The sequence below is a fragment of the Grampus griseus genome, assembly GCF_964374135.1.
Source record: "Grampus griseus genome assembly, chromosome: 16".
In the NCBI taxonomy this organism is placed as follows: domain Eukaryota; kingdom Metazoa; phylum Chordata; class Mammalia; order Artiodactyla; family Delphinidae; genus Grampus; species Grampus griseus.
The window spans coordinates 32,573,905-32,586,152 of record NC_139010.1 but is presented as its reverse complement, the minus strand read 5'-3'; the positions used below and the strand labels follow the sequence as shown (position 1 = coordinate 32,586,152).

General features: G+C 56.3%; 1 protein-coding gene across 4 annotated transcripts in view; it reads right to left on the bottom strand.

Annotated features, from left to right (window-relative positions):
• The window catches only part of ZMIZ1 (zinc finger MIZ-type containing 1), a gene marked incomplete at its 3' end in the record, with an annotated part of 188,508 nt that overhangs the window by 28,787 nt on the left and 147,473 nt on the right, over nucleotides 1–12,248 (bottom strand). For all 4 annotated transcript variants that reach the window (XM_082672927.1, XM_082672928.1, XM_082672929.1 and 1 more), the window contains one exon: nucleotides 6,945–7,089. In XM_082672927.1, the coding sequence (XP_082529053.1) occupies nucleotides 6,945–7,089 (145 nt within the window). The remainder of the gene's footprint in view (nucleotides 1–6,944; nucleotides 7,090–12,248) is intronic.

Genomic DNA, 12,248 nt, shown 5'->3' with positions numbered 1-12,248 from the left:
CACACCTGGCGTGTGCGGGGTACACGTACGTGTGCGCGCGCGCACACAGGCCCTGCTGGCACGATGCTCTCCACGCGTGCGGGGGGGAGACAGGCACATGCTGTAGGGTGGTCTCGGGGACCCGCTCGCCCCCACTCGCACCTGCTACAAAAGCAGAAGTGGCAGCCGCACCGACAGGGCTGTGACTCATCTCCTGGGGAGACGGCTCCTGCTGGCGCGGAAAAGGCACTCGCCCCCATGGGCCCACGGTGGCAGTCAGCCCTGCCGACGTCTCTGCCCAGACTCAGACACTGCTGTCGGGGCCGGGGGCGGGGTGCTGCCTGGCTCCCGGTGCCCGAGGGTCAAGGACCAGCCAGGCTCTTGGGCCCTACCAGGGTGGGAGGGGCTCAGGGTGCTGAAGAGGAGGCCTAGGGGCTTGGGGGTGGCCGGAGGCCGCGTCCCTCCTCTCCAAGTACTATTTCCCCAGCAGACATGCTCAGCCCAGGTCAGAGGTCCCTGGCATTTCAGGGCTGCCCACTGGGAACCACTTCCCTCCACCTGTCCATACCTGGTTCAGAGGGAGGCCAGCGCCCCTGGGATCTGAGAACCCACTCTTAGTAGTCCTGCCCAGCTCTGCACACCTGCAATCCAGCATGGTCTGGTCTCATGCCACAAGCCACCCCCAGACACAGTCCCGTCCAGTCAAACCTGCCCCAAGAATCCTGTTCCACCTACAGAGGCACCAGTGCCAGAAGCCACTAGGATTCTCAGCAGCGTTCTGCCAAGCGACTCCCAACACAGGGGCAGCTGCTTCCCTACCTCTGGGCCTCTTCTCGGACTCGGATGCTTCGTCCTCACCCTGAAAGACGCCACTCATCCTTTCCAGGCTCCTCTTCCAAAGGCTACCTCTTCCAGGAAGCCCTCGCCCCATCCACTGGTCTGACCTCCACTTTCTCCTCACATTTCTGGGGCCCAAGTGGGAGCCTGAGCGAAAGCCCTCCTGCCTTTTTCCTTCTGCCCCGGGAGCCCCAGGTTCTCCGGCTACCTGTGCCTGGCATGATGTCTTCACACACCTGCAGGGCTCAGGAAGCTTCTAATAAAAGTGTCAGAAAGAAACACCGCCTCTCTGTGCTTGACCTCAGAGGGATGCCTTAGAATGAATGAATGCATTCATTCATTAAGCCTGACTGCTGACCACCTACAGTGTGCCTGTGACCACATGGGCACCGGCACCCAGGAAGCGAGAGGTCCTGCCCTCCAGGGAGGGGGACAGAGGCCTCAGTGTGCCATCCCTCGCCACACCCAGGGATGAGAAGAGCCCCTCACTCAGAGGGCGGCCGTGAGGATTAGGTGACCTCACATGGGTAAGGCAAGGCCTAATACAGCCGGGTACCCCCCAACTACTGGCTGCTCTTACCACTGTTGTGATTCACTGAGTGGCTTCTACATGTAAGGAACCGCGAGAAGTGACTTTCACACAAGAACTCATTTAATCCCTTGAAGTGGGCTCCACAGACACATGCCTTAGGATCTGAGGCTCCCAGGCTCCCAGAGGTAGTCAAGGGTAAGGTTGATAGTGGGCCTGGCCACTGTCCCAGGGAGCTTAGGGTCCAGTAAGGTGGCGCTTCCCTGTACAAAGATGGCGATAATGCAAGGAAGCCTCCACTACAAAGGCCATCAAGGCCATGAGAACTCCAAGAAGGGGCATGACTTCCTCAAGGTTCTTGGGGAAGCCAGCCAGGGAAGGCACACAGGAGACGTGAGTTATGCTTCAATGACTGGCTGCAGACAAAACCCAAACAGTGTCCCAGGACAAAACCACCTTATACATCAAATCACTAGCTTTGGCCTGGACTGAGTATACTGGCAAATATTCAAGGACTCTGACTAAACATTTTTTTAGCTAATATTCAAATGGCAGAGGGAGGCCTCAAAGCACAGTGGTTAACTATCTGGGCTCGGAACTTAGATTCTTTGGGGTCAAACCTCGGCTCTGGTAGGCCACTGATGATTTCTATGACCTGAGCCCTGTTACCTAAGTCAGCCTCAACTTTCTTATCTGTAAAGTGGGACTAATACTAATATGCTTAGGATGAAACATACAAATACAGGTAAAATTCTGCACAGTGCCTGGCAGACAGTCTCTGCTCAACTGTACCTATACTTTTCTCTCCATTTCTCCAGCTCAAGTGGGGTGTAGGTACCCATATTTACTTGAAGATACAGTGATGGTGCTTAGGAGTTTTGCAAATAGGCTATCAATGGGAGGGGGTGTTATTATCATTCCTGCCTGTTGAACATATGTTCCAAGCCTCTGAGGCTTTCCTTAGTGTTCCTCTGCCTTCCTTTCTCTCATAAACTCCTATCTATACTTCGGAGCCCAGCCTGGATGCTCCCTTTTGTGACTCTCCTAAGCAGACCACCAAGGGCATTTTACTCTGTTCACTTAGCACTTCTTTTCATATATTTTACAAAGAGCTTTTCACACTGTAGTTACAGCAGACGGTTTACATGTCTGTTTGCCAGCCCCATGGGCACTGACCAATATTTGCTAAATATGAGAAAATGAGTAAAGAGGGAGTGATGATTCCTGGTTCCCGGGCACCTCCTGTGAAAGTGTCTACACAGACATTCATGGAGGGAAGCGGGAGGGAGGGCTGCATTATTTCTTCCCTTGCACTTCTCAGAGCCACTTTGTTTGGGAGAAATAACAAATTCCTATTAAGGGTATCGTCAGACATTAATTAATTTCCCTCATCCGGCTCTACTCGTCCCGTCTCTGCGCAAGGCTGTAGTGTTACCACTAATGACACACCAAGCCAGTGAGGAGCTGACGCTCCCACCATCTTTAATTTAGGGGGACCATTAGCAGCTCTCTCCATCATCACAATTAGTGGGGGCTGCTTCCTTCCCTCCCTGCGGTGAAACTCAGAGAGGAACTGGTGCAGCTAACTGCGTATTAGAGGGCTTTAAATTTTTCCAAGAGGAAGGAGAAAAGGAAAAGATCCTTGCATCTTGGCAATCTGGAACTGACGGATTTATAGATCCTTCAGTCTCCCTTTCATTGCTTTTTTCTTTTTTCCTGGGGGCAAGAAGAGGGGTCTATTACAAACTGAGCTTTCGGTGTGGCTGTACAAAAAAGAGCTAAAAATGAAAAGCGGTGAAGGTGGTGTGATGGGACCAAGGAAAGAAGAGGACCGGCAGTCAGTTTTGCTTGATCCCTTCTTTGTTGGTTGACCGTGAATGAGCACATCTGAGTCTGATGGCCCCAGGCTGAGGGTTCAGAGAATAATGACTCGTCCACGGGGCTCCCCGTGTCCAAGCCTGGCAACAAGCGTTAAGTCCTCTGCTGCTGTCATTCCATTGCTACATGTGAGGCAACGGAGGTAGAGAGAGGATACAGAGCTGCCCAAAGTGACCCAGAGAGAAGACGGCAGAGCTGAAACTCAATGCTGGGCAGCTTGGCTCCAGGGCCTGTACCCCGCCTGCTACATGGAGTGGAGCACAGGGTCCTGCTCAGGATTGGAGGGGAGCACAGGGCCGTGCCCAGAATCCGAGGGGAGCCCCAAGGCCCCTCCCAGGAACCTCTCCTCTGGGGGTTGCAAATCCCTCACCTGGAGGGGAAGGGTGGCACCCCTCGGTCTTGGAGGCTTCCCCAGCTCTAGTGGACTTTGACTGTAATCAAATGAAGAGCATACACAAGATTTATTAGGCTTTCCATTACTGTTGTAGCACTGACTTGCACGTGGACAATGCGCTCATCACAAACGGCTTTTTCAGCCACTCACTAAATATCTGGAAGAAGACAGAAATATTTGTTGGCGACAAGTCTGGGTCACTGCAGGGCCTGTGAAGGGATCCTGCTGCCTGGCCGCAGGCCCGAGGCTCCTTCCTGCCCTGGGCTGGCCTCTCCCAGCCTCCCTTCTCCTGTGCGGTGCTCTGCGCACCTCTATAAAGTGGGAGGACGGCACACCGACGGCTCAGTGGTCAGGACCAGACGGGGACGAGCCCACAGGCTACTCCACGAACCACAGCGCGAGCCAAACGTGTGGGTACCCAGGATTCCTCCTAACCGCTGGCACGCTCAGAAGCTGGCTCCAGGGGTCCTTGGCACAGGCCCCAACTCACAGACTGATGCTGTGGGGCTGACCTCCGTGGCCTGTGATGGATGTGACCGTGACGCCTGAACTACAGAAATACAACAGTCACAGCCTCCTAGCCCACCGGCCTGGGGCTTCGGGCATCCGGGCTCCCTCACCCTCTCCTGTTTGCTTGTCCTCAGAACCTTCAGACAAGGACCCCTGCGTCTTGGAATAGCCACACACCTCCGAGCACCGAATCCTGAACACGCAGGGTCCCTAAGCTCACCCCCCGCCTGAGGTCTCCTTAATGAAAGGGGAAGAGAAGCTTCCTTCCTCCAAGTCATTCAGTACAGCTGTGGAGGACGGCGGGCAGAAGACTTTCCTAGCTGTGACAGTATTTGACTTTCTCTTCCACTTTCTTTCCTTCTTGTTGGGGAAATTACATGAGGGACTTAGAAGGTGATGCACCCCGTTGGAGTTTCTCTGGAAATAAGGGACTCCCCACCTTGGGGAAAGGCATGACGTTACAGGTAGAGAGCAGCCGATCTCTAATCACAGGCCACAATGCGCCCTCGGAACAGCCCTGGTCTGAATGGACATGGGTTGGGCCTTGTTCAACAGATGATACTTCCTTCTGGTCTCAACCGTCCCACTATAAATCGGGAAATAGGGCGAGGTGTGGCGTAGGATCGGGTTAATGACCAGATACCACGTCACTGGTCTTGAATGGCTAGTGGGAGGGTGAAGGGTAGAGCGCTGTGTGTGGTTCGGCGCCCTGCCCCTCCCTGGCTGTGTGTTCTTAGGCAAGTCATTGTCCTGCTCCGGGCATTTCCCTTCCAGTTCTGTCCTTGGGGTGTAGGATATGGTCCAGAATGCCTGTCACCGTGCTCTGTTGTTACCCATCAACACTTAGCATGTCTTCCAATGCACACAGCTCTCCCTTCTCTGAGAGGCCGCCTGCTTCACCCTCTCTAGCACTCCATGGGCACATACAAGGGGCTGAAGAGGTGTGTGTGTGTGTGTGTGTGTGTGTGTGTGTGTGTGTCTGTGTGTGTGTGTGTGTGTGTGTGTGTGTGTGTCTGTGTGTGTGTGTGTGTCTGTGTGTGTCTGTGTGTCTGTGTGTGTGCGCTTCCAGCCCAAGTCCTTCAAGGTCAAGGCCCATATCCTCTGGGCCTCTTGACTGTCTCACCCTGGCCATCTTCCTCCTAGAGAACCCCAAAGTCACTCACCCTAACCCTGCCTCCACCTGCCAGCTCCCAATTTTGCCTCACTGAGTCTTATTTTCCCAACCAGTGAGAGTCAGCTCCTGGAGCAGAGACACCCTTCATCTGTTTAACCCTAGGACCAGGCAGTCTCATGCTTTCAGCTCAACTCAGCAGAGACCTGGCCAAGGGCTGGCTGCGGTCACGGCCAAGCGGGTCTGTGGCAGGTCCCCGGAGGGGCTGGCCTGCCATCAGAGGCAGCTTTACTGAAATGACCCGGAGGAGGGATGGCTGAGAAGGACGTGAGACGTGGGATCGTGAGAGGCAGGATGACTCTGGCAGGATGGAGAGTCAAGGAGGTAAAAGGTAGCAAGGGTAAACGCAAAGTGTGTAGCTTGGGCTGCTCTCAGCCACAGCCTGTACTCAGCAGCTGGGCAGCAGTTCAGCTGGAGAAGACCTGCGGCTTTCTGGCCGAGTGGGGGGCAAGAGGGGGAAGGTGGACGGAGGAGGGTTTTGCCTCTCTAGAGCAGTGGTTCTTAACCACAGGTGATACCTCCACCCCCCAAACATGTGAGAGTCCTTTAGCAATGCCTGGGGGTCACTAGGAGAATCGAGTGGGCAGGGACCAAGACGTGACATGCCCTGCAAACCCCTGCACCATAAAAAACTACTCTGGCCCAAATGCCAACAGTACCCCGTCCTCAGAAACACCTACAGAAGGGGGCTGTTCCAAGCATCAGAGCTGTCAGAGTCCTGACCGAGGGCATAAGGAGGCAGTGACCCTGAGAAGGATCTGACCGAGGCAGGGAACCAGCCACATGTTGGGGGCCATCCTGCTCGGGCAGGTGCTGGACCGAAGAACTCTAAGTTCCCTTCTGGCTCCAAGAATCAACTAACTCTAATTCGATTGACAAAGCGTGGCCAGTACCAGACTTCCCGGCAGCGCCTCGATGGTGGGACCCAGGTGTCCTGCAGCGTGCTCTGGGCACAGGGAGAGCAGACAGCATGACAGTCCCTGTTGTTCCAGGGTCAGCCCGAACAGCGCTCGCAGAGAACATCCCCAGCTCAGCGAGAGACGTGGAGATAATGAACTGGGGCACTTGCCGGTCCTGACCACGTGCTCCTTCTGAGGCTGGTGAAGGGCAGACTGGACAGTTGCTCAGTGCCTGATGGCCTCTGGCAAGCCCAGTCCCACCTGTGATGCTGGGTTTCTGGTGGCCCTGCCCAGTGCTGATGGTCCAGCCGCACAAGGCTCCTGTCTGGAAGGCCTGGGCTGTGACCACCAGCCCAGTGACCTTCCTGAGCCCCTTCCAGCCCTGCCTGAGACCCTGCTTAGGAAAGAGGGAAGGCTCCGGGTTCAGGAAGGCTAACTTTCTGCCAGAAGTCTAGAACCTGAAGAAGAGACGGCCCTCCACCAAAGGGACAAAGCAGTCAGGCTGGGTAAGCCCAGAGCTTTCAGCCTCTGTTTTGATGGGGGAGAAACGGCGCTCACCCACGAGGATTTAAAACATGACAATTGCATTTTAGAAAATGTACTATCCTCCCGGCTGTTCAGGGGCACCCACCCCATTTCTCCCACCTGAGGCGCATTTCCAAGGAGACCTGGGGGCCTGAAGGGGGGCTGTCCAGCATCCACCCAAGCGGGCCCCGGACCCACCCCTGGTGGCGTGTGCCCACTCACCTGTGTGACAGAGTGGGTTTCATGGAGCTCATGGAGTTGAGGGGAGGCTGCATGGGGAGTTTCCCAGGGGGGTCGCTCTGGCGGCTCTTCTGATGTCGGAGCAGCAGCAGGCGGCCGAGCTCCTCGCACCAGGAGGACAGCAGGGCTGCAAGGAAGGACAGGATGGTCAGCAGGCTCCTCGGCCACCTCACCCACCCAGACTGGGTGCTCCTGATGCTGGCTTCGCCTCCACCTTGGTGTGACACGAGGAGAGTCACTAAGCCTCCTCAGGAGGCCTCAGTGTTCTCACCTGTATAGTGGGGCTAACACACCTAAAGGAAGGAGGACTGAAAAGCTGCTGTTACTGTAGGAATGGATCAGAGGAGGGCTGACCGCAACGGCAAAGAGGAGAGAGTCAAGACGACAGAGCAGACAGCAGAGGCGGTGCCAAGAGGAGACTGGAGAGGGGCAGAGGGGCCAAGCACAGACCTGTGCCCTGGGCCCAGGTCAGGAACTGCTGGCTGCCCCCGGACGTCTCAGTGAAGCCCACCCCCCTCGGACTCTGGACAATGGGCTCAACATGGCTTCCTCCCCATGGGTGGGACCCCAAATCACAAGGTTTAAACAAAATCCGGATCCTTCCTGGAACCTGTTGACGTTCCCAGGAGTGCCTGCAGGGTTCTCCCTGACACTCCTCCCCCAAAAGTATCCTGCTCGCTGAGCACACATGCACCCACCTTCCGGTCAGGACTGCGACAGGTTCCTGCACTGCTGGGCACAGATGCTTGAAAGGACAAAGGATTTCCAGGGCAGAGAGTGGCCCAGGGGCTGAACTAGAGTCTGCCAGGGGCACCAAAGGCGGAAGCACAGGAGAACCCTCCACATCCAGGCTTAAGGAGGCCTCGGAAACCAAGAGAAAAGCCACCGGAATGAACTGCGTGCTGGGGGACTTTCTTTCATCCTGAACTGTGCCGGTGCGGCCACCAGAGGCCAAAAGCACCCTCAGGGTCAGTGTTTCTGGCCAGTCCTTCCAAAGCGCATAAAGGAGCTGAGGTTTGGGGAAGTCAGGAGTCAGGAAGGCTGGGTTGTCACCACCTTGCTGTGTGACCCTAAGGAGCTCACAGACCCTCTCTTGGCCTCAGTTTGCCAGCAGGGAAAGAGGAGTAAAGACCCCTGCCCTGCCTTTCCTCCAGGGCTGTGGTCAGGGGCAGGAGGGGAAACTGCGGAGACCGTGGAAGCAAAAACGGCTGATCACAGCCCAGCCAACGCCTCACTCCTGCCACGAGTAATCAGCCAGACTGATCTGACAGTCCTGGAACGCGTCGACCTGGTCAGGCAACCAGGAGCCTTTTGAACCAGGACTGCTCAGCCACTAGGCTGGATGCAGAGCCCACTTGCTTGTTTCCAGGGTCTCCCATGTGGACGCCGTGCAACATGCTTCTGTCCTTTTCTCGAATCCACCCCATGTGATGCAGGATATCAGCTCTCATCCCCATCTACAGATGAGCGGACTGCTTCACTGCTCAGGCAGGTGAAGTCATTCGTTCACAGTAACCACAGTCAGAGACAGGCAGACACACAGATGGTGCCCCTGCTGCACATCCTGGTGGTGAAGCCCAAGGCTGAACCAGAATGTGGGGAAGGAGATGAAACTCTTCAAAAGGCCAAAACCAAGAGGCCATGGTCGCTAGCCCCTCTGATTCAATGAGAAACGCTTCGGGCCTCATCTGAATCACACCCCTTTCCTCGTTCAGCAGGCACTGGGGGAGGACGCACAGACACACAAGGCCCCGGGGTGGCAGCACAGGGCTGCCGCTTCAAACCGCTCAGATCCCGGAGAGGCTGCCCCATCAGCCCAAGGCCCCGAGAGGCAGGGCTGGGGGCCCTCTGAGACCCTGCCAGGCTCTGCCCGTGCCCGTGGCCCAGGCAATCTCTGCCAGGAGTGCAGAGCGAGTGGGGCCCAGCATCTTTAGGAGCAGCAGGAGAACCCCGTCTATCGAGTCCTGCTGAGAGCTGGCTGGGAGGGAGGTGCCCATGTTCCCAGGGGTCTGCTGGGGACCAAAGGACAAAAGAAGGGCAGTGGTTTTCGTGAGAATGGGGTGGGGTGGTGAAGGGTCCCGCCGGGGTCACCAGGTGTGCAAAACTGCTCAACCAGAGAGGAAAGCGAGGCTGAGATACAGCCCGTGCCCTTCCCAACAGGGCACCTGTTTCTCCCTCCAGGAGGGGGTGCCAGCGGGCGAGCTGCGTCTTAAAGCTGTGTCCGGCCCCTCTCTGTGGGCCTCACCATACCACCACCTGCACAGGGAGGAGGGTGCCAGAGAGGAGAGGCCCCACCCCCCCGGCGTGTGTCTACCCAGAAACCGTGGCAAAACGCCCCTGACGCGGGTGCCCAGCACACATCTGCCTCAGCTGGAGGGAGAAGCGGTCTATTCAGCGAGGCTGGAACAAACAGAAATGAATTTCCAGATTGCTCCATTCTTCTCCCAGGCCCCTAGTTACCGCTTCTTGTGCGGGGGGGCACCGGGCATCTGGAAACTCATTTGCACGCCAAGCACGAGGCCCGGCGGATCACAGCGATGGAGGGAGCGCTCGGCTGCCAGCACAAAGGATGGCCGCAGATGGTGCCGCCTGCTGCCCGCCCTGCCCACGGCCACCCCTCCCAGCCCGCGCTCCTCCTGGGGGCCAGCACGCCATGGGAGGGGGTGGGGGCACAGCGGGGGCATTCAGAGCTTTCCTCCTGTGTCACAAGCCACCCGCCTACTTGGTCAAGGACGGCCCTTGTCTTCCTATTGCTAGTGGAGTGGTTTTCTGCAGAGAGAATAAAGGGAGGCTGGTGGTGTAGAGGGGCCTGGCTGGGGAGGGTCTGGGATGCTGTGAGCAGATGTGCTGTGGGTATCAGGCAGCCATGACACAACACAGATGCCAGGACAGCCACATTCCTACAACCAAGAGGGAAAGGACAGGGAGCAAGGGAGGCACCACCTGTCACCCCCTTGGCCCGAGTGGCCAGCTGGCACAGAGGCCACGTGGGCAGACGCATGGCGGACGGACGCAGGGCAGGCTCTCATCATGGCGCAAACCAACACAAGCTGTTCTGAGGCAAACATCGGTTAATGATAACACATGGGGATTTGCAGCCGAAAGATCAGAGACCCAGGAGAACTGACAGACAGAGGCAGGTAGAGGATTATGCAAGGACAGAAAGACAGCCTGGCGGGGTAGATGTCTGGGTGTGCATCTGCTCTGTCTGTACACAGCTGAGCCAAGCATGCCTCTCTGATGAGGTGGCACCAGTGTCTACACCACCCCAGGAGAGGGGAGGAGAGGGGACTGTGGGACAGTGGTGAGCAGGCTGTGGGACATGGGGACTAAGCGCCCTGGCTCTGGAGTTCCACGGACTGAGCTTGAATTGTGCCCTGACACTCTTTAGCTGGGAGATTTCACACAGGCTGCTTCACTACTTGGAGCTCAGTCTCCCCATCTGTGAAATGGGCTTAACGGGGGCTTGCCTGCCGCAGAGAGTGGATGTGAGCTGTAAATTGGTGCTGCCAGTCAACCACATGGGCATCCAAGCAGAAGCCAAAAGGGAGGGAGGGTGGGAGGAGGCCCAAAGGACCTTGTAACTCACAGCAGCCCCAGAAAAGTAACTCCTCCATCGTACACCCACCTCTGCATTCACAGAGCACCCAAAGAGCTGGTGAGGCACGGACTCCACAACCCATCCCAGCTCAGTCTCTACCACCCATGTGACGCCTTGAGCAAGTCACCTGAATTCCTGTGCCTCAGTTTCCTCACCTCTAAACTGGGGGGGGAGTGGTAATTCTACTCCCCACGTCACAGAGCAGCTGTAAGGATGTGCTGCGTTACCACCACAAAGCACAGGACCAGCGTCAGGCACGGAGTAGGTGCTCTATGTATGTTTGCTACTGATACAATGACGATTAGTATTTTTGACCTTGGTTGGTAGATAAGTGACCGACAGGATGGGCTTTGGTGTCTCTGCCCACTTCTGACCACACAGCAGCAGCCCTGAGGGGTCCGTGGAAGGGAGAGGGGATTCCAGCCAGGGAGAAGACACGACAGTTTGACCTCTCATGCTCCCACTACCTGCACTTGTCTTTGCAGTTTATCCAGGAAGCTGCAAGGGACACCAGGGTTCCATGGACTTAAACAACTAAGTCACCTGCCAGCAGCAGGTGTCTTACAGTCGATGCCACACCATGGTGTGACTGGTGGTAGGTTTTTCTTTCCTAGTCGTACATAAAATAGTGGTGTGTGTGAGACAAAGGGGGGTACCTCCTATTAACAGGATCCAGTAGACATATCTAGGGGCCCCTGCACCAGAGGGTGTTATGGTAAGGCGGCACGGACTTCTCTGGAAGAGAAATGGTAATGAGCATGGGGTCTGAGAATCAGGAGGGGCACAGGACGCAGGTCTGAGGGAGGGCACCAGGGGAGAGCCAAGTTCCCGACATTTGCTCCCCAAGATCTCCCTGGCTTCTGCCCCTACAGCTGGTGGCCACTCCAGTGTCCTTTAGGGACAAGTAAAAGGAAACCAGATATAGAAATGAAGGAAGGTCTGGAGTAGAGCCCTGGGGCATCTTAGTCCTGGCTTGTCCCAGATGTGCCCTCCCTGAAAACAGTGACAGGCCCTGCATGTGCCTCTACCTGCAGCTCCTGGCAGAAGGGATACTCAGGCTGGGCTGATCAGATGAACCAGTATGGGGCTGCTAGCCTTACTTGAGAGAGGCGGCAGACGGAAGAGGCTGCACGGCTGCCTCTGGGAATTGCCTGGGCTCCAGGGAGGGAGGGTGGAGCTGCGTCCTCCAAACCAGCAGAGTAATCGGCAGACAATGAGCCACTTGTGGGTGGAAGGGTGGCAGAGGCTGGAGTCTGGGAGTCGGAGCATCAAAGGGGCAGACAAGCTCGCCTGGGCATATGCAAAAAACTGCCCCTTGCCAGGCAGGACTTGGGCTTAAGAAGGAGCCAGAAACCAGAGGCAGCCATGTGGCCACAAAAAAAAAAAAAAAAAAAAAAAAGCAGCATTTGTTTCCTATGGAGGTGAGCATACGGATATTCAGACAGTGAGATGCCTGGATACTCACTCCCGGTAAGGTCTGGGAATCGGGAAGGGATGGGGGCATGGGGGTGCAGGGAGGATGAAAGGCAGTCTGGGGAAGAGGGTACAGAGACCTGGGTGTAAGGGCCAGGCAGGAGAATTGCCAAATGTGCTGCAGCCCGGGGAAGCTACACGCAAAACGAAACAAATGAAACAAGGGCGTATTAAGTATCAAGGACATCTCAGCAGCTAAAAGGCTGCTGGAG